The sequence below is a fragment of the Watersipora subatra genome, chromosome 2, assembly GCF_963576615.1.
Source record: "Watersipora subatra chromosome 2, tzWatSuba1.1, whole genome shotgun sequence".
NCBI lineage: Eukaryota > Metazoa > Bryozoa > Gymnolaemata > Cheilostomatida > Watersiporidae > Watersipora > Watersipora subatra.
Genome location: NC_088709.1, coordinates 73926721 through 73949814, shown reverse-complemented (window position 1 = coordinate 73949814; position 23094 = coordinate 73926721). Strand labels below are relative to the sequence as shown.

At 36.9% G+C, this 23094-nt stretch overlaps 1 protein-coding gene across 2 annotated transcripts; it reads left to right on the top strand.

Annotated features, from left to right (window-relative positions):
• Positions 1–813: 813 nt before the first annotated feature.
• LOC137386940 (uncharacterized) lies at positions 814–11873 on the top strand. Of its 2 annotated transcripts, none has more exons than XM_068073175.1 (6): positions 814–914; positions 1154–1387; positions 4753–4867; positions 7273–7359; positions 8347–8436; positions 9212–11873. In XM_068073175.1, the coding sequence occupies exons 2-6, from the start codon at positions 1250–1252 to the stop codon at positions 11596–11598; spliced, it is 2817 nt and encodes a 938-aa protein (XP_067929276.1). In that variant the 5' UTR covers positions 814–914; positions 1154–1249; the 3' UTR covers positions 11599–11873. The 2 variants fall into 2 exon arrangements, with proteins under 2 accessions (XP_067929276.1, XP_067929275.1); XM_068073174.1 differs by lacking the exon at positions 814–914 and adding an exon at positions 928–1012.
• The last annotated feature ends 11221 nt before the right edge of the window (positions 11874–23094 follow it).

Here is a 23094-nt window from a genome sequence, read left to right as displayed (position 1 = left end):
GCCAGTTTTAAGAGCGTCAGTTTGCCTAGCAATGTCAATTTCATTATCAGTTCTGTGTACAAAATTAGGACAATGCCGATTTGAGTAGTTCGAGACTGATGCATTGTAGACTAGCTGTAAAACACATTGCATATCTCCAATGGGCTCTCCAACATTATTGACATGTACAACTGCATATGGGTATGCAGTCAGATCAGCACAAAAATTTCAGTAGATTGCATATTTGGAGTTGTTTTACGGTATGAAAGACAACTCTCAATAAAACTATTGCTTTACGTAAATCTGTTCCGAACACGGGTAATGCAGCTAGTAACTTATATAAAACAATAGTGGGCGCGGCTTGTTTGTTTGGAGCCGTGCGAGTTCCGATATACGCATCCGTTAGCAGCGAAACTCTGTACTGTCAGAGTTATGTATATTAGGAAGACTTTACAAAGTCTCGCGACCAAAACCGGAAACAAAAACGTCCGATTCCAAACAAACCGATCGACATACTGATCTCTAATGGAATATTCATACCTCGCTCTCAATACCGCTCTTTTTTGCATTTACTTTACGTTTTTACAAAAACGTTATTTGTAGCTTTTTGTAGGAAATTTTGTTTTCTTTCAAATGGTTCATGATACAACAATCAATTTTAAAACAACTGCTAATGGGAGTAGTTTTTGTTGATTAATGATGCGGCCTCTCCATTAAAACTTATATCGAAATAGTAGGCGTGGCCTGTTTGTTTGGAATCGAGCGAGCTCCCGTATACGCTTCTGTTGGTCGCGGGACTCTGTGAAACTATACGGCTCTCAGTAGGACTAGTGAGTTTCATCAAGTTGGTTCGATCGTGATGATCCCTGATTGCTTCCGGTAAAAAGTGAGTGCGTGCGTTTCTGAACGGCTAAGAATTCGACTCATGATAAAAAGTGAGATAATATACGTATTCCGATGTTAGGCAAGTCGAGCTACTAGTATAGTGTACAACAGTAATGAATTTATATACTATAAACAAATAGCTGATTAGGTCAGGTATTTAAATTGGTGTTTAAAGTACAACAGAATAATATACATGTATGTTGAAATATTTGTCATGTTAGCTTATGGTTGCATAGAATGGAAATATTTTGTGGCGTCATTTTAAAGAAGAGTGATAATCTTTTTGCAGAGTTGTTTGAGATCAGACTTGAGGTGCTTTTGGTGTGGGACAATCCAAATCTAAGTGAATGAACATGCTCTACTTGTTACCTAACTAACCTTCACCATGCTCAAGGAAGAGACAGAAGACGAATTGACTATGTTTGACGGTGCTTTACTGCTTGGCAGCATTGGCCCGAACAAGAAACAAAAACGAAGGAAAAAGTTTAAGACCTTTGCACTCTGTGGAGCATGCTTTGGTGTTGTAAGTTGGGCTTGCATAAAATGTATAGTTTTTACTGTCTCTCAGCTCATAACTGTCACTATCTCATTTATCAGCTTTTGTCTCATTACATGACTTCACACAAAAAATCAGGTTACATACACAATTTTTGCAAACTTGAGTGTATGCGATATTTGATACGGTTTGGAAAAGTGGAATTTGACCAATTACTTCCAACAGTAACAATAAGTTTTCTGCATCACACTCTGGAGTTGCTTATTGATCGTGAGCTCAAATTACAAGCAAAAATTATAAAGCAGATCATTTAGCTTGCATCACTTATTGTGTTGAGAGTTATTATTATTATCACAACCTTATTATTACTCATTCTGACAAGATTTGCCTTCACCTACCGTCTGATAAAAAGGCAACATTTTGGATACAGAAACATCGTGTCTAAGATTTTAAGAGGTAGATAATGTAGCATATAGATATCTTTTGTAATCATATTATTATTGTTATTAGTTGGTAGACATTAACTGTGTGTTCGTTCATAAAAATCTTGTTCTAAAAATTTTTGTGCAAGTGTTTTCTGCGTTTTAAAAATGTCTAAAAACAAACAGAGTTTGCTTTGTCTTTGTAAATCAGCATCAATGACCGAAGGTTAGAAATCTGAAAAGAATTTATTAGGTTAACGCAAAAAAGCTCGGATGTTAGCTATAATTAAGTGTAATATCCTAGTACTATACCCAATATAATAACTTCTATCAGCTGACTTACTTATCTCTAGTAATGAACAGATAGGTCGCATTCATTCTGACTATCTTGTTTTTTTGTTCTAGTTTAAGTAAGCTTTTTATTTATTTATATTACATTATTTATTATATCACTTGCTTATATTTATTGACAATATTGATAAAATATATATATTATTACTGGCGGAATGCCCGGCGTTGCACAGGTATTAAAATCAGCTTATGAACAATGACATGTAATGTAGTTGCCTGCCACTTGCCATTAGCCTGGCACATTGCCAATAGCTAATTTGAGTAAGCTTGTACTTTGAGTACTTACTGAGCCGTGAGAGCAAGCATAGAATCACGTTGCGCCGCTCTGAGCGGTATACGTATGCAGCGATGCGTATGGGTATCACCCAATGAATCCATCAATCTCGCGCAGCTGAATTGGTAAGATATGTGCCTGGCGAACAGGAGGTTTGGAGATCAAATCCAGTTGAAACGGATATTTTATTACTAAATTTTAATAGCGATAGGTGTACAAACCGAAACACACCCATGCACGCAAATCGGAGATTTATATCTAGATAACAGGGTATAATATCTAATTTGTCTGCCCATACATATCTAAATACATATGTATGTACGAGCATGTCTACCTGTATGTTAAATATTATACCATTTTATCCTAGATATTATACTTTATGATAATGTGAATACGCTCCTATTTTGCTATTATTAGATCTTAAATCACTACTATTAGGATGGCCTAATATAACAGTATTAGTAGTATTAGTATTGCAGTTACCACAGTATTAGTAGTATTAGTATTGCAGTTACCACAGTATTAGTAGTATTAGTATTGCAGTTACCACAGTATTAGTAGTATTAGTATTGCAGTTACCACAGTATTTGAGTTTTTGTTGCTAAACAATCTAAGCTAAAAGGAAGGAAATATACAAAGGAAATTTGCATGTTATTTTCAATAAGGAAATAATATAGTCCAGTACAGTGCCTGCACGTTTGTAAAACCCACTTAATATCTTCATCTCGTGACTTTTCTAGATGGTAGTGTGACAGTTTATGCAATTTTCTTTTTGTTGTGATGGTGGGACATTCCTGATAGCTTGTAAAGGGGTCAAAGGCACATTTTGCATGTTTTATGTTAACTCTTTGTGACGAACTATCGTCTCGCTCAAAACTTCAAAGGCAAGTACAAAGGCACTTGTACTTCCTTATACAAAGGCAAAGTTCATATTAACGTAATACTTAATGTTTGTGCTTGTAAATTCATTGTAAACTTTCATGGATAAATTCTGTACATCTAGGTTTTTCTCTTTATGGTTTACTTGAAAATTCTACTGTGCTGAGAGTTGTGAGTTTGAATTCTGTACAATTCTTGCAAGTTATATTTCCAAGTTTATGCATGACTACAACTGTTTGTGCTTTTTAAAGAAGCTAAATATTACCCTAAGAAAGGGTTCAAGTGGAGAAGTAAAATGGTGCAGCAGTACATCAATGTTAAAACTTCACATCAATCTTCGCGAGCTGGTTTTGGTCAAAACCAAAGTTTTGTATTTTTTGGAACAAAATGTGTGGTATGGGACAAGTGCAAACCAACAACAAAATAGTTCTAGCTTGGCAAGCAGTTTATCTGTCAACTAGGCTGATATAACTAACTAGAAAATGATAAGAGACGTGTTGAAAGGGAGCTAATGTGGGACAAGGATGGCATTAGCGTGCTTATCGTGTGGGTTCAGTATTCCTAGATTGCAATTGTGTTGGCGTGGTAGTTATCTCTTAAATTCTTTAGTTTAACATTTTTGGCAGCATTTTCTTGTACTGAGATTTTTCAATACTATTGATTGATCTCAACTCTATTGATTGGGCCATAGAGTTATTTTCCCCTAGAGTGGGAAGATAACTCTATTGATTGGGCCAATGTAAAGTGAAGATGCGATCTATACTCTGTATAGCAAGGCTTCAACAATGTAGTGATGCCAGGATTGCCCAAAACTTTTTAGAGTTTCTAACACATGTATATGATATATGACTTATATATGTGTATGTACTTTTATGTATATGACTATATACATGATGTGCATACACATCTATATGTATGTAGTCATATACATGTCTATGTATAGGACTATGTGCATAGACATGTATACAACTTGAAATAAGCAAATAAAGATGTATGTGGTGTGATCATATCTGTACAGATTGTCATCTTCAACCATTAAAAAATGAAATGTTTATAATTTAGCTTGCATAATCGTTCGAAAACCTAATTCTACGGATGTTTGGTTTGAGTACTTGAAATCAGGACAAAGTGAGGATCACTATAATATATATTGTATAGCTATCTAAATTCACTATGAGTCACAATGTTATAAATGAGAGTTTTAGTTTACCAGCAAAGGGGCTTTATCTGTAGCTTTACATGTTACAGATACATGGGGCCCTTCTGTATTTATATGGAATACTATCTAAATAAATTGATTGTTCAGTAAATGTTAACATGTGCAAAGGTCACTCACTTTTTGTTTTATCTCATTTGCCAAGTATTCATTATAAATACTATAATTAGCAGCAAGAACTTTAACTTTCAGCTTAATACATGCATGACTCAGTAGCAGTGTTGATAAGTCTCGTGGATACGTCTTACAGGGACTCGCACTCGCTATACCAGGACCGACTCTGAACTATCTAAGATGTCAGGTGGGTGCTACCATTCAAACCATCAGCTACATATTCCCAGCCAGATCCTTAGGCTATCTAGTCGGTAAGTCTTTTCATATGTTATTCAGTTCTTGAGCAAACAAATATGTTCTAGAGTTATAAACTTCACTTTCTTGTTTCTCACAACCTTCTGAAGAAAAGTTGAACTTCAATACGTACAGAACCCATTGGCTAGAGTCGACTAATGTCACTCATCCATGCAAACTAGAAGCTGACAATAGTAGATAGACTATCTAGTTATCAGCGAGTACTCAGTCACCTTATTTTAATGTATATTCTATAAATCTCAGCGTATTCTATATATCTACATGTATATATAAAGCTCAGTGTAGGCCAATTGTCGTTCATCCATTTATAGAGATAAAGTTTTAGGAAGAAAAAATATGCCTAGCACAGGACTTGAACTCAGGACTTGGTTTAGCATGCCTATCTGCAGACAGGCATGCTAAACACTAGGCCATGCGACTACATTGCTATACAATGGAATAATTATGCACATTATACTTATTGCATCTGCCAATCATTAATGCCGATTGCTTGAAATATTCACGCTTCACCTAGCGGGCTTAAAGACCTTGATGCAATCTTTTTCCCTAACGTTGGCTCAATTTATACTAGCAGCTCTTATTATAGTAAGATTTAACTACTGTAGGTTAAGTTACTCAAATTCATTTAGTAAAGAAACTTACCCAAATAAAAATAAATTTTTTATGCAAAAACTTTTTTATTACTAGTGCAACGCCAAGCATTCATCTAGTATGTCTATATTAGTGTTGGGCCGGTATTTGGTTATCCCCTCTTACCGACACCGAGGGATTCTCGGTATCCGAGGAAACCAATCATTTTCGGTGACAGCTAGTTATCCGCGGCCGGTTTGATATGATCGATATTTATCCGTAAAAGCCTATCGGTAAATGGTTGTCCTAATAGATTTTTGTATTTGACAGGCTACAGCATTACCAGTGACGCAATGCGCTGGAGACTCTCCGGCACAATGAGCTGCTTATGAAAGAGTTCATTTGACGTCTCGTGCACAATTGCCATGTAACCGAATGAGATTACAATCGCGCGTCAATTGATGTTATGGTTAATTGCACAACGCCTCTTTGACGAACACGCTAATCAAAAAGAGTCTCTCCAGCTCACATTGGCAATCACAACTTTTTTTCTCAGACATTCTGAAAACACAACACATGCGAATTATAGTATAACTCTTTCTTCAACGAACATTTCCACGCTTACCTATAGGTATCTAGTATTATATTACGTCTTACATTGATAAAATGTAAAACGTAGTAAATGTTTTATATTTTATCAAATGTAAAACGTATATTACGTTTTAAATTTGATAAAACCCTACGTTTGATATTTGATACATTTGATATATTTATACGTTTTATATTTGATTTATCCCCACCTGTGTTATGTAAAAATAGGCAGTAGGTAAGCTAAAGTTAAACACACACTGAAAACCATATTCCGAACTACAATACCGACAATACCGAACTTTCTTAGTTGGCAAAGGATACCGAAGATGGTAAATACCGAGGATACCGACACCGGGAAAACCGGTAAAACAGTGCAAGGACATGCTCTACGGCACTAAATTATACACCGGCCCGACACTATTCTATATGCTATAAATTTGTCTGCGTTTTATAGATGTGTCTACAATGGATGGATATATGGATCCATATTCTATTGCTATGTCTAAATTTTATGGATATCACGCCATTGAATGGACATGACTGTGTTCTAGGATATATGTATATGTTCTATATGTGTTTATGTTTTGTGGATATGAATATAGTTTATAGATTTGTCTATATTCTATGGATATTCCATAGATACGTCTCTATTTTATAGGCATTTTTATAGTTTATTAATATCACTATAATCTATGAATATGTTTATATTATATATTTTTGTATATTCTATGGATATGACTGAATTCTACAGATATATCTATGTTCCTTGGATACATCTATATGATATTGATATCACTCCTCTGTAGGCTCAAAACCTTAAAGGTTTTCAGATTATTCCCGTAAACTTGATTGGGCAATGTCTATTAGACTCAAAGCCGCTATGCAAGAGCTGGTTTGTTACAAGCAGCTGTTTCAGCTGATAATGCAGAAAACTTTTCTTACTTTTGGATACATAACCATGTAGTTTAGGGCTTGTTCTTCAGGCGTAGAAACAACCAATCGGCTGGCGAAGTTTAAGCATCATTGTCTTGTTTTAGTTTGCCTACAGCTATGCGCTCCTTCGCCACTTTAAATATATTTTTGCGACTCTCATTTCCTTTTCAGTCACATCTTTACATGTGTGGAGACTGCTGTATTAACCTCAGGGTCAAATGTAGATAGAAGGTGTGATCTGAGTTGTGAAATGATGGTGTCTGTGGCTATTTCACATTTTACATCGAATACACTCTTCTATCTGCAGGTTCTGCTGCTGGAGGCTTTCTTTTTGACAAGTTGGAGAAACAAGTCAATGCTCTAGTCTCACTCGCCTTAATCCTTGCTGGCCTCAGTGAGTTAGCATTGCAAATTATACGTATTACCGCTCTCAGCATTTTGCATTTTCTGTGTAAACATTATAACGAAATTTGAGATGAAATCAAAATAAATACTGGTGAAAGTTATCTAGTGTGTAATAGGCTGTAACGGATAAAATGAGGCATAAAACACACCCTCGTTGTCTAAGCTGCTGTCTTCTTCTTCAACGCTGTCAATACGTCTAAACAGTTGGCGCTCGTTAGAGACGGTCTTTTAGATGCTCAGATGCTGATTTACAGTGAATTTTTCAAAAGACGTTTTATTATCACCTTAATATTTGTAGACAATATGCCGCCGTCGTACACTATCTTTTGCTTAAAGTTCCGTGATTGTTTTGAAATAGATCGAAAAAAAGAAAATATCTTCATGTGAATTATTATTCATCAAACATTCGACTTTTACAGCTGTTTATGCTTGAGCCAACTAATAGAGGCGGTATGAGAATTTTAACAACTTTATGCTTGTAGTTTTTTTTGTTTGGATTTACGACAAAATCAGTTGTGGATTTGCCTCCATTGGTCGGCCTTCTTTATGTAGGATGTTGAAAAGTTGGCGAATATGACTTTGAATTGTTGAGTAGTTGTTGCCTTACGCCGAATCTTTTATTTTTACCTGTACTAAGTGAATAAAAACAGACCATTTCACTCACAGACAAACTACTGTAAGGCAGCAGAAAAAATGTATAGGTAGCTTGAGAGGTGTATAGGTGGGAAAGTTTGAATGCATCATCGCATAATGAACTCATCGAAGTACACAAATAAAAAGTTTGGTTTTAACATGAATTGAAATACGAAAAAGTTATCACTGTATGAATCATGCTAAATTATCATATCATCTCTTTTACTCGCTGCTGAACACAGGCAAGACTAAAAATCAATTGTTTGTATCACTGATTGGTGACATATTTCACTAAGATGACTGATTCAGCAGAATAAACTGAGAGGACATTCTCTTGTTTTAGCTATTGCTTTGGCACCATGGACCACCTCATTACTGGCACTCTGTGTCTTGCTATTTGTTACAAGCGCTTTTCTGAGCCTCCTTGATACAGGTTGGTGTTTGGGTGTTCCATAAAACTACTTTGTTAGTTTTTAGAGCTCTCGCACTTAAATCATGGGGTATATATAATCTTTTAGTTGACTCAACTACTATTAATCTTATTATAATATGGATAGGATTTAATGAGGTCTAGAATAAAAGATTGTTCCGTGTAAGACTCGAACTCTTGACATTCAGCTTGGTAGACGGACAGTCTAACATCGGTGCAAATCAACAGCCTTTTGGCATGTTATAATAAGTGTGAAAATAGTTATTGTCTGTGCTTGATTGGCATGCCTGATGATGTCTCACAGCCAACAATACTGACATGGTCCTAGCTACTAAAAAGCATAAGCCTTTATGTTTTGCAACTCCGTCTGTGTTTATTTTTTATATTGGAGGACTCATATAGTTATTTCCTAATTTATAGGTTGAATCTAGCCTATCCATTAGATTAAGTGCTCAACTGTGCTCAAACTTTTTCAAGTGCGAAACATCACTCTCACAGTTACAATAGTTTTGCGAGGCTGCTATCAGGAATTGTCTTCCAAATACTATCATTCCGAGAAAATAACGTGTCTTGATAAATAGATTGAAGATCCCTAAGTACTTAGTTTATTACCTCTTGCTTATCAACATTTGCTGGAACTGGTTTAAAGCTAGGAATCCTCGTCTACCAAAATTGTTCATCTCTGTTTATGTTAGTAGCTAAGTAGCTGGTTAAAATTAAAATGCATCTCATTCTTTTTCCAAGTCAAATCAACAAATGCATGTATGATATCTTGCAGATGGCAATATGCTTTTGCATAGAAAGTTGGAGCAGGACAGTGGACCATACCTTCAACTGCTCCACGTTGCATTTGGTTTGGGGGCGTGCATAGCTCCCCTAGTTGCTGCACCATTATTAAGCTCTACCGAATTGTCCTGCAACACAACCATTCAGATATCCAATTATACAACAACAGCTGCTATCGCTGTAGAACCCATGCATAAAAGACACTATCCCAAGCCTAATGCTCCTGCACTCTCCAGCAACAGCAGTTCAAACATGAGTTTTTTCAATTCTCTAGAATCATTAAACAGTTCATCTAGCTCGAGGACTCCGTTATCTACTTCTACGACCTTTTTAACAACGCTTCCTCTAGTGTACCCCAAACCTAATACTGGGGAAGCTATCTATGATGAAACTAGTTTCAACAGTTCATCTAGTTCGAAGACTCCGTTATCTACTTCTATGACCTTTTTAACAACGCTCCCTCTAGTGTACCCCAAACCTAATACTGGGGAAGCTACCTCTGATGAAACTAGTTTCAACAGTTCATCTAGTTCGAGAACTCCGTTATCTACTTCTACGACCTTTTTAACAACGCTTCCTCTAGTGTACCCCAAACCTAATACAGGGGAAGCTACCTCTGATGAAACTAGTTTCAACAGTGCCAATAGCAATAATTTGGGTGAAAAACTTGATGAGGCTGAAAAAAATAATAAGCCAAGTAAAGTGACCATACAGTCTTCAACCTCTCCCAAAACAGAGCTGACAGGAAACACAACTCCCATCAAAACATCTGTTGCTATTTCCTTTGATACAAGTTCAGCCAAGTCAGACAATACAACATATAATGGAACTACCGATGTAACAGGTTTGGTCACTTGGGTAAGCAATGGATCGATTGTTGCAGGAGCGGAAAACGACACAGCTACTAACATCTATGAATCAAATATGACAGCGCCAAGCATCAATGCATCAACAACTAGTTCTGGGGTGGATTTGACTGCTGCCAATTCCTCTCTTAGAGCTACAGCTAGTCAATCTTCAGTTCTAACTTCAACTGAAGGAATAGCAGTCAGAACAACAAAAACAACTGCAGCACCTAGCACGGCTACAGCTCCTGAAGTTTTACTAAACTCAGCAGTTCTTACCAACACAATCACTGCAAATACATCTCTAACCACTTCTACCGCTATAACAAGCCCTTTGCCTGCAAAACTTGCAACAACCATTTCTCATGCAACAACCACTAATGCATCCACAGCTACAAAAATGGCTTCACAATTATCGTTTACATCGAAAAAGATTTCTATTGAGACATCTTCCCACATTTCTGTCGCAACAACTTTGAAACCTCTGATCGTTTCTACTAAAGAGACCGAGTTTCTGGACAAATTGGCATCCAACACAGATCAGGCACACAGGAATTCCACGACAACCGACTTGACGACACAGTCTGTTGATATAAGTAGTACAAAACTTGTGAACAAGCCAAATATCAACTCAGTCGGGGATGGTGATGGCCGTTCAGTCTATGAAAAAGGGAAAGAGCTCCTGATGTCGATATCAAAGGTCCAGTTCAGTTACTTATTCATCGCACTTGTCTTATTTCTTTTTGGCTTTATGTTTTGCTGTCTGTCGGATCGGACTGATTCAGTGTCGAAACGTCGCAAGTTGCAGAATGATCTAGAAGAAGTAGCGGACTTAATGATGGGTCCACCACTTTCTTACAGAATCAAGGTGATGTCAGCTGCTTCCATTTTTTTCTTCATGTATGTAGGTGCAGAGGTCTCATATGGTCAGTTTATAGCAACATTTAGTATTCACCATAATGGCTTTACCGAGTCCACAGCTGCTTATCTCACTGCCATCTACTGGGGCATGTTTGCTCTTGCTCGAGGTCTATCAATGCCGATCTCCAAGTGTCTCTCTCCAACTGCTATGCTGACTATCTCTCTATTCATCACTCTCTGTTCAGCAATTGGTCTTACCATTGCAACTGTCACAATCAATAGCACCAGTGCACTTTGGGTGTTCTCAGGTGGCATCGGATTTGGTATGGCAACTATATCTCCTACAGGTGTTCAGTGGTTACACGGATATATTAAAGTGACAGGTAAAATAGCCGCCGTGCTTGTGTGCGCATCAGCACTTGGCGCAATGGTAGTACCCACTGCGGTTGGGTTCTTCATAGAGAGTATGGGTCCTATGACTGTCATCTACACGTGTTCAAGTTGTATGCTTATTTGTGCACTGACATTTTCCGTCATGCATTGCGTTGCCGACAGCAATAGCTTCCGATATGAACAAGTTGATGCGTATGACACTCATAACATTGGAAACACCATAAGAAAACGAGAGCGTAAGCTTACAGACAGCAATGATGAAATGTCTGACAAGGAGTAAAAGCGAAGGAATTAATTTTTCAGCCTAAAAGCAGCAGGATTGTCATTCAGGTCTTCACAAAATTTAGTCAATCTATACATACCCGATATCTTATTTGTTTTGTGATAGTTTTTTATTTTTCTCTTGCTCACTATCGCATAGTTGTATATTGTTTGTTCATCAATTTGCCTAAAAATATATTTTCATATTTATATGATGGTGGTCTTATAGATGGAGTTTTGAATTATCTTGTTAGATATTCAAGTCATAGAATAAAAAATAGTACATTGCATTTGGTTGCTGACGATAAATCATGCCAGGGCATTAAAGATGTAAAAATATAACCTACATACTTTAGCTATCTGCATACTTTAGTTACCTGCATACTTTAGTTACCTGCGTACTTTAGATACCTGCGTACTTTAGATACCTGCGTACTTTAGCTACCTGCATACTTTAGATACCTGCATACTTTAGCTACCTGCATACTTTTTCTACCTGCATACTTTAGCTATCTGCATACTTTAGTTACCTGCATACTTTAGCTACCTGCATACTTTAGCTATCTGCATACTTTAGTTACCTGCATACTTTAGTTACCTGCATACTTTAGTTACCTGCATACTTTAGCTACCTGCATACTTTAGCTGCCTGCATACTTTAGTTACCTGCATACTTTAGATACCTGCGTACTTTAGATACCTGCGTACTTTAGCTATCTGCATACTTTAGCTACCTGCATACTTTAGCTGCCCTCGTACTTTAGCTACCTGCATACTTTAGTTACCTGCATACTTTAGCTACCTGCATACTTTAGCTACCTGCATACTTTAGCTACCTGCATACTTTAGCTGCCTGCATACTTTAGTTACCTGCATACTTTAGATACCTGCGTACTTTAGATACCTGCGTACTTTAGCTACCTGCATACTTTAGATAGCTGCGTACTTTAGCTACCTGCATACTTTAGCTACCTGCATACTTTAGCTGCCCTCGTACTTTAGCTACCTGCATACTTTAGTTACCTGCATACTTTAGCTACCTGCATACTTTAGCTACCTGCATACTTTAGTTACCTGCATACTTTAGATACCTGCATACTTTAGCTACCTGCATACTTTAGTTACCTGCATACTTTAATTACCTGCATACTTTAATTACCTGCATACTTTAGTTACCTGCATACTTTAGCTACCTGCATACTCTAGCTACCTGCATACTTTAGCTACCTGCATACTTTAGCTGCCCTCGTACTTTAGCTACCTGCATACTTTAGTTACCTGCATACTTTAGCTACCTGCATACTTTAGCTACCTGCATACTTTAGTTACCTGCATACTTTAGATACCTGCATACTTTAGCTACCTGCATACTTTAGTTACCTGCATACTTTAATTACCTGCATACTTTAGTTACCTGCATACTTTAGCTACCTGCATACTCTAGCTACCTGCATACTTTAGCTATCTGCATACTTTAGTTACCTGCATACTTTAGCTACCTGCATACTTTAGCTATCTGCATACTTTAGTTACCTGCATACTTTAGTTACCTGCATACTTTAGCTACCTGCATACTTTAGCTACCTGCATACTTTAGCTGCCTGCATACTTTAGTTACCTGCATACTTTAGATACCTGCGTACTTTAGATACCTGCGTACTTTAGCTACCTGCATACTTTAGCTACCTGCATACTTTAGCTGCCCTCGTACTTTAGCTACCTGCATACTTTAGTTACCTGCATACTTTAGCTACCTGCATACTTTAGCTACCTGCATACTTTAGCTACCTGCATACTTTAGCTGCCTGCATACTTTAGTTACCTGCATACTTTAGATACCTGCGTACTTTAGATACCTGCATACTTTAGCTACCTGCATACTTTAGTTACCTGCATACTTTAATTACCTGCATACTTTAGTTACCTGCATACTTTAGCTACCTGCATACTCTAGCTACCTGCATACTTTAGCTACCTGCATACTTTAGTTACCTGCATACTTTAGCTATCTGCATACTTTAGCTACCTGCATACTTTAGCTACCTGCATACTTTAGATACCTGCATACTTTAGCTACCTGCATACTTTAGTTACCTGCATACTTTAATTACCTGCATACTTTAGTTACCTGCATACTTTAGCTACCTGCATACTCTAGCTACCTGCATACTTTAGCTACCTGCATACTTTAGTTACCTGCATACTTTAGCTATCTGCATACTTTAGCTACCTGCATACTTTAGATACCTGCGTACTTTAGATACCTGCGTACTTTAGCTACCTGCATACTTTAGATAGCTGCGTACTTTAGCTACCTGCATACTTTAGCTACCTGCATACTTTAGCTGCCCTCGTACTTTAGCTACCTGCATACTTTAGTTACCTGCATACTTTAGCTACCTGCATACTTTAGCTACCTGCATACTTTAGTTACCTGCATACTTTAGATACCTGCATACTTTAGCTACCTGCATACTTTAGTTACCTGCATACTTTAATTACCTGCATACTTTAGTTACCTGCATACTTTAGCTACCTGCATACTCTAGCTACCTGCATACTTTAGCTACCTGCATACTTTAGCTGCCCTCGTACTTTAGCTACCTGCATACTTTAGTTACCTGCATACTTTAGCTACCTGCATACTTTAGCTACCTGCATACTTTAGTTACCTGCATACTTTAGATACCTGCATACTTTAGCTACCTGCATACTTTAGTTACCTGCATACTTTAATTACCTGCATACTTTAGTTACCTGCATACTTTAGCTACCTGCATACTCTAGCTACCTGCATACTTTAGCTATCTGCATACTTTAGTTACCTGCATACTTTAGCTACCTGCATACTTTAGCTATCTGCATACTTTAGTTACCTGCATACTTTAGTTACCTGCATACTTTAGCTACCTGCATACTTTAGCTACCTGCATACTTTAGCTGCCTGCATACTTTAGTTACCTGCATACTTTAGATACCTGCGTACTTTAGATACCTGCGTACTTTAGCTACCTGCATACTTTAGCTACCTGCATACTTTAGCTGCCCTCGTACTTTAGCTACCTGCATACTTTAGTTTCCTGCATACTTTAGCTACCTGCATACTTTAGCTACCTGCATACTTTAGCTACCTGCATACTTTAGCTGCCTGCATACTTTAGTTACCTGCATACTTTAGATACCTGCGTACTTTAGATACCTGCATACTTTAGCTACATGCATACTTTAGTTACCTGCATACTTTAGTTACCTGCATACTTTAGCTACCTGCATACTCTAGCTACCTGCATACTTTAGCTACCTGCATACTTTAGTTACCTGCATACTTTAGCTACCTGTATACTTTAGTTACCTGCATACTTTAGTTACCTGCATACTTTAGCTACCTGCATACTCTAGCTACCTGTATACTTTAGCTACCTGTATACTTTAGTTACCTGCATACTTTAGTTACCTGCATACTTTAGCTACCTGCATACTCTAGCTACCTGTATACTTTAGCTACCTGCATACTTTAGTTACCTGCATACTTTAGCTACCTGCATACTCTAGCTACCTGTATACTTTAGCTACCTGTATACTTTAGTTACCTGCATACTTTAGTTACCTGCATACTTTAGCTACCTGCATACTCTAGCTACCTGTATACTTTAGCTACCTGCATACTTTAGTTACCTGCATACTTTAGTTACCTAAATCTATGCAGTCTAATTTAAATTGCTGGCGTAAATAAGAGACAGTTGTTAAAATGTACTAAGCGGCAAAACATTTAGTACTTCATTGTCAAAGTAGGCAGGTATTTATCGAGCTAAAAGATCCCTTGAAGCTGTGACCTTTAGTCGGCAAATTGTTAAACCACAGCCTTTCCAAACAATAGAGACCAAGACTCATTTTTCCTTGCTGGCCTACTAAATACTCAGTTCACCACTAGAGTGGTTGCTTAAGTCTAATCCAACATCATATATTAGCTTATTACCGGTATATTTTGTTTTGAAATAGAAAAGAGTAGGTGCAATGAGGACTCACAAGAAGTAGCATGGCTAGTTAAGGTGCTGGACCCTGGTTAGCAATTAGTTGCTTTATTTAGACGAAAAACTATGTTTCGACTATTTGAGTGAAGCAAGGTGTTATCTGAGACTTGCTTTGAAGTAATTAAAATTGATTATTAGTCAGAGTTTAGTTGATAAAGAGTTCCATACTCTTTGCCATACCGTATGTAATGTGAGTTTGGCAACAAGTAACAGAAGTTTATGTAGCTATTCTGCAGTATAGTTTAATTGGCTACCATACAGACCTTTCCCTTGCAGCATTACCTCTAGCATCTATTAAATTTGTTCAAGTAAACACCTTTTTTCCATTTATGTCTATCCGGAACTTACCCTTAACGACAAACCCTAATGGGAAGAATTCCCTATTTCCTTTAGTCTTGTTTTTCCAGGAGCCAATTTGTGAGGGTAACAGGTGTCCATTTCCTAGAACTCCTCTAGGAAACTCACACCACCTGAAAATCTGCCTCGCTGTAGCTCAGTGAAATGGCATTGCTTCTACCATATTCTCACTCAGTCGAGAGTCTATTTGAATTGGCGCTGCATCCAGTTCACTACATACACTGGCAGTAGCAGACTCAACTACCTTAGCTCTCTGAGAACTAAGTGTGTGTATGCATGTCAGAGACTTGGGCATGGAAGGGGTTGTTTATGAGGTATGAATGCAGTAATAATATAAAATTATATATCATTGGAAATCTCTATGCTTGCAAAAATAGATTCGTCGGCTTGAATATTCTTAGATCAATCAATAACGTAGTTTCTTACTTTTTTAATAGACCTTACGAAAGCAACAGATCAGTTGTTCGCTTGTAAAGCAGTCTGTTTAATACAAATAATGGTAATAGCTCAAATATGGTCAAGTGATACGCATCCCTTATCACAAATACTATCCAAGCTCTCTTATTTCTGGCAGATCAGAGCTCATAACAATGCATCAACATCTCTTCAGCTGCAACCATACATCAGCACCTGAATCAGCATACACGGTTCTGCAATATAAATCAAGGCAAACTGTTAGTATTTAATGCTTTGAAGTTCTGAGGCCGTCGATTATAATAAAACAGACAGATAAGAAATATAATTGATTGTTGTTTTGTTGCATTTAAAATTTCTCTTTTTAAAGGCTGCAAATAACACAACAGCGTGAAAATTGATACAATTTATAGGAATATAACTGTGATTTTTAACCAGAGTATCATTGATATGAAGTTATTGTAGTCCAAGTTGCGTCCTCAACTCTACGTTAGAAACATAATTCATGGCAGACCCTGACTGAGATACAGTCAAGCTAAGCGTCAGGGCCCTAGCTAAGCACAACATGACGTTGAGAGAACTAGACACAAACAGATGCAGGGCAGACCCTGACTGAGATACAGTCAAGCCAAGCGTCAGGGCCCTAGCTAAGCACAACATGACGTTGAGAGAACTAGACACAAACAGATGCAGGGCAGACCCTGACTGAGATACAGTCAAGCCAAGCGTCAGGGCCCTAGCTAAGCACAACATGACGTTGAGAGAACTAGACACAAACAGATGCAGGGCAGACCCTGACTGAGATACAGTCCAGCTAAGCGTCAGGGCCCTAGCTAAGCACAACATGACGTTGAGAGAACTAGACACAAACAGATGCAGGGCAGACCCTGACTGAGATACAGTTAAGCTAAGCGTCAGGGCCCTAGCTAAGCACAACATGACGTTGAGAGAATTAGACACAAACAGATGGCAAAAGAAGGCGGAAAACAGAGCCGCATGGAAGTCAGTGATAAAGCCTAAGCCATAAGACAGTTATTGTTGAAACTACCAACTGCAAGAGAGTGAGAGATAGAGAGTCTAAGTTAGTGTTAAAAATAAGTCACAGTTGCAGTTTATAAGAGAATAACGAGTGTTGAGATAACGAAGAAACTCCATCCCACACCAGAAGCTTACCCTTGCCCCATCACATTTTTTCAAACTACAGCATAGAAATCTTTTGTAGAATTTATGCATACACAACAACATAAGCTTTTTAACCTTTGCTGTGCATTCATTACTATCAATTCATTACTATATAAATTGCTATCAATTCTTCCAATATTCATCAAGTGTTGTTAAGATTGTTTTTGTGACACATTCTTATGACATTGACAACTCATTTGATGAATCAACTAGATGCCGTTTTATGTTATGTTATCGTCTGCTGATTCATCAGTTCCACAGTCACTGGCAAGGGACAGATCATCTTCTACACTTATGACTGAAACAATCAGCAACTAATTATTTTATCGTTAAGGAGTCTCTTGGGCATCCACAAAATTAGCCGTATCTGGCTTCCCTTTCGCTATGCTCTCTAGCTAGTTCTGTAGTCTTGCTGTAAATCCTTTTTCTTTGGGCTCTGGCTCTACAACTCGTGTGATTTAGAGAGAGACTAGCTGTGCTACCCAGGGTTGCCCGGGTAATCAAAATCAGCTTATAAACAATAACAAGTAATGAGAGTTGCCTGCCATTTGCCTGGCAGATTGACAATGGAAAATTTTAGTAAGCTAATTAATGACAATCACTTACACAATCACCCTGCTTCGTATGCAAAGGGTGATTGCGTAAGTAGGTATTTGTTCTCATATGCGGACTTGTATCGGCTTGGTAGCAATTCAATCTCTCTGGCCTGATGGGTATGACATCGGACTGGTGAATGGTAGGATTAAGATCAAATCTTCTTCGGTATGGATTGTTTATTCCAAGATTTTAATAGCTATAGTCGAAATGACACACAGATATATTCACATACACACATACTTTGAGAAATATATAGATATAGTGTGATGCGAGTGATGTAGACCTAAGAACTATGCTGATGCAAGGTGTACAACCTTTGAAATTAGGAAACAGGTTCCACAATCTCAACATGCTCTCATAGAGAAAGAGATGTTTGCCATAATATGGGCTATAAAATGATACCATAAGTACACTTGAGGGAATTTCACAACAGTCGGTCACAAACTCCTCGAGAGCTATAATAAAATATGTAGTCAAATGACAAAAGCCAATGACATCGTCATCATTGTAATGCTGTCACTTCGAGGACTGATATCTTAAAATCTAGCCTAAAAATTAATTTACTTATTTAACCTTAGCTCAAAGGAGTGCATATCATTCTCTGTTAAACATGAGGAGCCTGTTGGCTACCTGTGATAGTCGACAAATGCTGCAGAAATTGTTCGCGTCATTTGGCAAGAAGTATGAGTCACATTATCAGATTATGACTAAATGATTGGACCAAGCTGAAACAAAACTGTAAAGTCTATATTTAATAAGGTCTTTCCGGTAGAACTCGAAGTGTTTGTCATGAACTAGTGCTACGAGACGCTTTATGTTGAGTTTTAAAATAAATTTTACATTTCAATTGAACTACTATCATTCCTACTATGCTCGGCTTACTACCGTCAGCATTTTCTAAAGCTGTTGATGGTTGCTTCAACTGCAACTCAAACCTATTGGCTGTTTCTCCAGTTAGGCCTACTATCGAGGCCTCAGCACGATTAGCAAGCGTAAACTCAACATCCTTTCATGACATTCAAATACTGCACTATTCTCCGACCTAGTCATAGGTCTTCACCATGCTCGTCTCTAGAGCCAAAAAATCTCGAGTTTTTGTCCATACTATTCTCCTCACTATTGTTATGGCTTTTTTAAAATAGATTTCTACTGCTTCAACTGTCACTTACCTTTCCTTAGACCTATTCGTATTTTGCTTCCCATACTGACCCTTTTTTTCATACCCGTTTCGTTAACCCAATCCCTGCAGTCTCAGGATAAATACCCTCATATCCCAGAAGCAAAATTGTTCTATGTAATTATATTTATAATTGATTACAACATGATTAAATTAATTAATTTATAATCTATTTATACTATAATTCCAAAAATATAAGACCAATTCGCTTGCAATCGTAGCAAACTATCTCTACTACGTTTTCTACTACCTGCTGTATATCTAGAGACATACCTTTCCTTGGTATAATCTCTGTGTCTCCTACTGTCCCTGTCCTAAGAACATTCTTGACTTCCTGCATCATGCCTACTAACAACCCGTTCATCACTGCTATCTACATAATGCTATCTACTGTCTCTAGGACTACTTTTTTGGAGAATGTCTATTTCCCAGATCATACTCTCTATCACTACCTATAGAGTACGACTGCCTTTTTGGCACCTTCTCAACTTCCTTAATCTCACTTCTCAAATCACCTTCACTTTTCTCTGTTTTCAAGAACCTGTTCAAATTATTTGCTCTCTTACAAGTTCTCAATGCTTGATTCAACATATTCCATATCAAATCAGCAGTTTCCATCAAGTCTTTACTCACTTCTTTATCTTTCAACCCATCGACTGCCACAATTAATGCAAACCTTACTCTGTCAGCATTATTAGCAATCTCTTCTTATCTACCCAAACTTCAATTTGTTGCAAAAACTATTGCTGCCCCTTCACAAACATGCTTTTGCTGTCTACCCTAATACTTTTACAAAATCACCGCACCCTTTTCATAGGTGGAATCTACATAATCTAAATCGAACCCTGCACTTTTCACCATTTCGGTATTCCTATGTCCAATAGCTCTCAGTGGCGGCACTAACTTTACTTTACCCTTCATAATAGGTTGTCTATTAGCACCTTCACCTCTTCTCAACTGCACTCTCAATACACAAATTAGTCTATTCTTACAAATCGTGCCCACAAACCATCACTGTGCTCTTCAAAAACCAGCTTCAGTCAACCAAACACCATCACTTGCACCGTGACAACACATAATATTTTACACCAACACAATTTACTCTTTGCTTTTTCTCCTGTCTACTCTTTTAGGTTCTCAGTTTCTCCTACACCTTCATGAATAATGAATTTAAACGCCGTACATGTATCTCTCCAATACCTGCATTTCACAGGTTCGACAGCTCACAGCACCCACAATTCGCCTTCTCTGTCACTTCACCTTTCCCTACACCTCACATCACCTACACTCCCTTTAAAGGGTACCGACAATTGTTCCATTTAATAAACTAGCAACTGCACTCCTTGGTTGTCAATCACAAAAAATGCATTTAGGTTTTATGAGCTGCGGCATACTGCCTAAAGATATGTACCTACATATCTTCAGGCTACTGTCAAAGGGTTAGTCTGTGCTCCCAGTACGTTTTTTAAGCAGCAGTAGTATGTAGAGAGCAGATCTACACAAAAAAGTGACGGATCCAGCGGGGGGATAGAAAAAGGGGGTTGCGAATTAAATTGGCTAGGGGTGTAGATTGAATTGGGTGGAGTTGAATGAGATGTTGGGGTTTGGGGGAAATTGTGGTGTAGAGTAGGGGGTTGAATTCGAGGGGGTACGGATCCGCTCCCGGCGTAATCGGCGGATTATCTGTGGATGAGTCATCCGATTAGCGGGGGATGAGTCATCCGATTAAACGCGGATTATCGCGGGATTAGTCGGGGGAATCGTCGCGGATTAGTCGGCCGAATCGTCGCGGATTATCGGTGGATTAGTGGGGGGTGAATATCTGGGACATCGAGGGCTGGTTGGTTTTCCGGAGTGGATCTCGCGGATTATCGAGGAGAGCGAGAGATTACCAGATGAGTGAGGGGGTTAATATCTGGGACACCGAGGGGTTGATTTTCCGGAGATTGTTATATATTTGAAACATTGAAGATATATGAGAAAGTGTTTATGTACAAAGTTATTTTTTGAAGATTTGATGATTTTGTAATGTTGAAGCTCTTGAATGGTTAAGAATTTTAAGGAATTTATTTTCGGTTTTTTTTTTTTGTATTTTTTTGTATGTAAGATTGAAATTTGTTGGAGAAATTAATATGTTGAATGAAAGATCAGTTTTATTACAAAATTATTCACTTTAAAAGATATATTTATATGTATTATTCATTATTTCCATCATCATTTTGTTTCAATAAAAATAAAATAGTTTATGTTTAACTTGAAATATATGAAAATATTCAAGTAGATAGGACACAATAAAGATAATATAGTATAAATGAAACATTGAATATATACATAAGAAAATGTTCATGTACAATCTTTATCAGTACTTTATAATAATTGTACATATACTTATTCTCTGTACTTTATTAACACACCTGATGATCTCTTACAGCACTTTATAATAATTGTACAAATACTTATTCTCAGTACTTTATTAACACTCCTAATGATCTCTTACAGCACTTTATAATAATTATACATATACTTATTCTCTGTACTTTATTAACACACCTGATGATCTCTTACAGCACTTTATAATAATTGTACATATACTTATTCTCAGTACTTTATTAACACACCTGATGATCTCTTACTACACTTTATAATAATTGTACACATACTTATTATCTGTACTTTGTTAACACACCTGATGATCTCTTACAGCACTTTATAATAATTGTACACATACTTATTCTCTGTACTTTATTAACACTCTTGATGATCTCTTACTACACTTTATAATAATTGTACACATACTTATTATCTGTACTTTGTTAACACACCTGGTGATCTCTTACAGCACTTTATAATAATTGTACATATACTTATTCTCTGTACTTTATTAACACCCCTAATGATCTCTTACAGCACTTTATAATAATTGTACACATACTTATTCTCAGTACTTTATTAACACTCCTAATGATCTCTTACAGGACTTTAAAATAATTGTACATATACTTATTCTCTGTACTTTATTAACACTCTTGATGATCTCTTACAGCACTTTATAATAATTGTACACATACTTATTCTCAGTACTTTATTAACACTCCTGATGATCTCTTAATACACTTTATAATAATTGTACATATACTTATTCTCTGTACTTTATTAACACTCTTGATGATCTCTTACTACACTTTATAATAATTGTACATATACTTATTCTCAGTACTTTATTAACACTCCTGATGATCTCTTACAGCACTTTATAATAATTGTACATATACTTATTCTCTGTACTTTATTAACACTCTTGATGATCTCTTACAGTACTTTATAATAATTGTACATATACTTATTCTCTGTACTTTATTAACACTCCTGATGATCTCTTACAGCACTTTATAATAATTGTACATATACTTATTCTCTGTACTTTATTAACACTCTTGATGATCTCTTACAGCACTTTATAATAATTGTACATATACTTATTCTCTGTACTTTATTAACACTCTTGATGATCTCTTACTACACTTTATAATAATTGTACATATACTTATTCTCAGTACTTTATTAACACTCCTGATGATCTCTTACAGCACTTTATAATAATTGTACATATACTTATTCTCAGTACTTTATTAACACTCTTGATGATCTCTTACAGCACTTTATAATAATTGTACATATACTTAATATCTGTACTTTATTAACACTCTTGATGAACTCTTACAGCACTTTATAATAATTGTACATATACTTATTATCT